The following is a 2,956-nucleotide window of genomic DNA, read 5'->3' on the forward strand; positions in this document are numbered from 1 at the left end:
GCTAAAACCCCAAAGTAAAAATTAACTGGTATTGGCAAAGTTGAACAAAGGAGCCTAAAAAGCTCTTCAAAATATTGAGTACTACTCAACCAAGTAATACCAGGTTTATCAAATGAGTTTCGTTTTTTGAAGTAGGCACTCTTAAAAAATATTAGACAATGAATATTTGTTTTGTCCATTAAATCACAAGTCCAGACAGGTTTCATTCAAGAAGTTTATTTCTTAAGCATCCTTACTACTGAACAATTTAACTACTGGATTTGAACATACTACACTACAGCAAAAAATTTGAGTGCAAAAGTTACAGAACACTAACAAGTGATGAGTTAATCAGAATATGCAGCACAAACAACACAATTTAAGTCACAGAGGCACTTACATTAACAGTAAAAGATAAAGTCATCACTCTTTGAACATCATAGCAGCCTGCTTGGAATTGCATTTGACTGAGCTTTGTTGCTGTGAATAATACAGCTCATGCACAGGTTTGGATGTATGTTTTGTAAATTTAAAAGTATTCACTGAATACTACCAACATATATACACTCATATACATAGTTCCAGAAGATTCAAAAGGCCACGGCTTATTTCTGCTCATCCTTTGGAAGTGGTCTTCTGAAGAGCAGAATATGTGGTTCTGCAGAAAAAAAATTGAACAAAGTGTGAGTTTGTACAAATCTTGATTAAAGGGATTTCTTTAATCTTTAACAATAGTTGAGGCTTAGTTTCAAATAAATAATTAGAAAGCCCCCACATGTAATATAACAGACCAAGTATGCAGTACTCTTAGAACAGGTAAGTTTTTATTTTTATGCTGGCAGTATGATAAACTTAAGATCCTTACAGGAGGGAAGTGCTGGGAAAATCCAGAGTATTTTATAATGTCTCTTTACATTAGGCTATTTGATAAACACTGTTACTGTAACTTAGACTAACAAAATGCAGATGCTGTCTGTTAGGCACATGTTAAACACCCACAAAATCCACCTTGGCTAATACAGCTGCTCCCATTATTAGCAATCTTCTTAATTTTAAATGCCTCCAAAAAAGTCTAAAATATCAAAGGTACCCAAATAAGGGAAACTCTGGAAGGCTATGCTAATTTCTTCACCTGATTCTTCAAAAACTTGGAACTCCATGTTGCTGCAATTTATCAATCAGCCTGTTACTTTTTAGTCAGCCTTGTCAATGGCACAAGCCTGGAATGGCTGTTCCTGCATTACCAACATCCTAGTTAATAAGGGCCTTAGCACCCCTTCAACTGAAATACTGATTTTTCAGGAGGCTCTACAGCTAGAGTTAATACTATCCTCCAGAATTCTCAGAGGATTAATACAGTACCTTGTCTATACGAGCATCTATTAAGCTGTTGTACAAAAAAAGTAGGTGTGTCAGCTTTATGATTTAAAGATATGCTGCTATATTAACTTTGGTTCAATCACTGCATACTCATGTTATTTAAGAACTCAGAAAAGCCTGTTTCTAAGGGAAGAGTTAGAAACAATCTCCAGTCTGATATTTGACTTTTCCATTTGCCTAATTCTGTTCAGATGTGCTCACCTGGCTCATGGATCATATAGTGAACCCAGCCAAGACTCTGCTGAACACCAAGTCGTCTCCACTCTTCTTCAGACATCAGATGAGATTTTGGCACTTGTTTTGAAAGTTCTCGTGGCAGCATCACATGTCTGTAGAGGTTTAATTATTAAACACACACAAAAAATACTATACACTAGAAAATTGGAAGATATCTTCACTGAAAGACAGTTACCACGTTAAGAATACTCACTTGGCCTATAGAGAAAACAGGAGTACTGAATCTTGGCATGAATTTTATTATGAAACCCGTCCCGGAACACAGTTGAAAATCCCTTACGACTATTAAACGTTACATCTGTAAAGCAACTGCACACTGGAAGCCAGACTGTCTTCTAGATGAGATTTAGACTCCTTCACACTCCTATGACTATACGCTCAGAGAAGCATGTGCTCCTGGCAACAGGCTGATATATCAGCTACTTCAAAAATAAGAACTTTGGACTTCTTAAGTATTTGTAATACCGATTTCAAGTCTAGAAGAGGTAAACTTTGAACAGTTCCCCGTCGGCAGGGGACGACGCTGCCCCATCCCAAGCTCTGCCACAACCCTTTCCCTGGAGTTGGCGCAGCGGGTACCGCCCCTCCGCCATCACCCTGTGTCCGGGGCTTGTCCGGGCGCTCACCGAGCACTCTGCGCCAACCGATAACAGCATTTGGTCACCCATCCCCTTCGTCCCGCCAGTCCAAAGCCACGCGGAAACCCGCCATGACTCGGTAAAGCCCCTTTCCTCTGGCCTTGCGCCCTCTCTGGATCCACTCTCCCGGCGGAGCCCCCTCATTCCCTGAGAGCGGCCCGCACACCTCAGCAGAGGCGCGCCCGGCCGAACTATCCTCTTGCGGAACAGCTCTTCCTAATCCCTCCAGCTGGCCCTCCCGCACTCTCCTACAGCTTCTTACCGGTACTCGTACTGCTCGTCAGAGTACTTATCGGAATAATAGATCTGCTTGTGGGCCATGGCGGGCGGCAGCACGGGCTGGAACAGCGGTACGAACAGCGACCTAAGTTTCCTCCCTCACGGACGCCTCGCGCACTAACTGCCCCCTTCCGCGCCCCGCACCGTTTGAATCCAGCGGCTCGGCTCCTATTGGCTCTCGCCGGGGCCGGCCAATCGCGTGCCGCGCCGCCGCGCCCCACCCGCGCCCCTCCGCGTGACTCGCGCGCTCGCCGCTACCAACCAATCCCCGGCGGCTCCGGCGGGCGGGGGAGCGTTACGTAACGGGCGGTGGCCGTCGGCCAGAGCGGCGGCGCGGGCCCAAAGCGGGGAGGCGGGCCTGGCGGGGGAAGGGGCACGGGCTCGGCTGATTGGCCAGCGGCGGCCGGGGCGGGCGCGGGCCCTTCCAGCCACGGCGGGGCGGC

At 45.8% G+C, this 2,956-nt stretch overlaps 1 protein-coding gene across 1 annotated transcript; it reads right to left on the bottom strand.

Annotated features, from left to right (window-relative positions):
* Positions 1-200: 200 nt before the first annotated feature.
* CKS2 (CDC28 protein kinase regulatory subunit 2) lies at positions 201-2,694 on the bottom strand. The gene is made up of 3 exons (XM_050987257.1): positions 2,497-2,694; positions 1,561-1,688; positions 201-637 (listed from the first exon to the last, which is right to left on the bottom strand). Exons 1-3 carry the CDS (start codon positions 2,553-2,555, stop codon positions 585-587), a joined length of 240 nt encoding a protein of 79 aa, XP_050843214.1. The 5' UTR covers positions 2,556-2,694; the 3' UTR covers positions 201-584.
* Positions 2,695-2,956: the final 262 nt, after the last annotated feature.

The sequence above is a fragment of the Serinus canaria genome, chromosome Z (genome assembly GCF_022539315.1).
Source record: "Serinus canaria isolate serCan28SL12 chromosome Z, serCan2020, whole genome shotgun sequence".
Lineage (NCBI taxonomy): Eukaryota > Metazoa > Chordata > Aves > Passeriformes > Fringillidae > Serinus > Serinus canaria.

Bases quoted from the DNA above. Each gene is read 5' to 3' on its own strand.
- CKS2 (XM_050987257.1), bottom strand. From the start codon at position 2,555: ATGGCCCACAAGCAGATCTATTATTCCGATAAGTACTCTGACGAGCAG. The intron at 1,689-2,496 runs GTAAGAAGCTGT...AAACCTCTACAG, and splicing joins GACGAGCAGTACGAGTACCG to ACATGTGATGCTGCCACGAG. The intron at 638-1,560 runs GTGAGCACATCT...TTTTTTCTGCAG, and splicing joins CTATATGATCCATGAGCCAG to AACCACATATTCTGCTCTTC.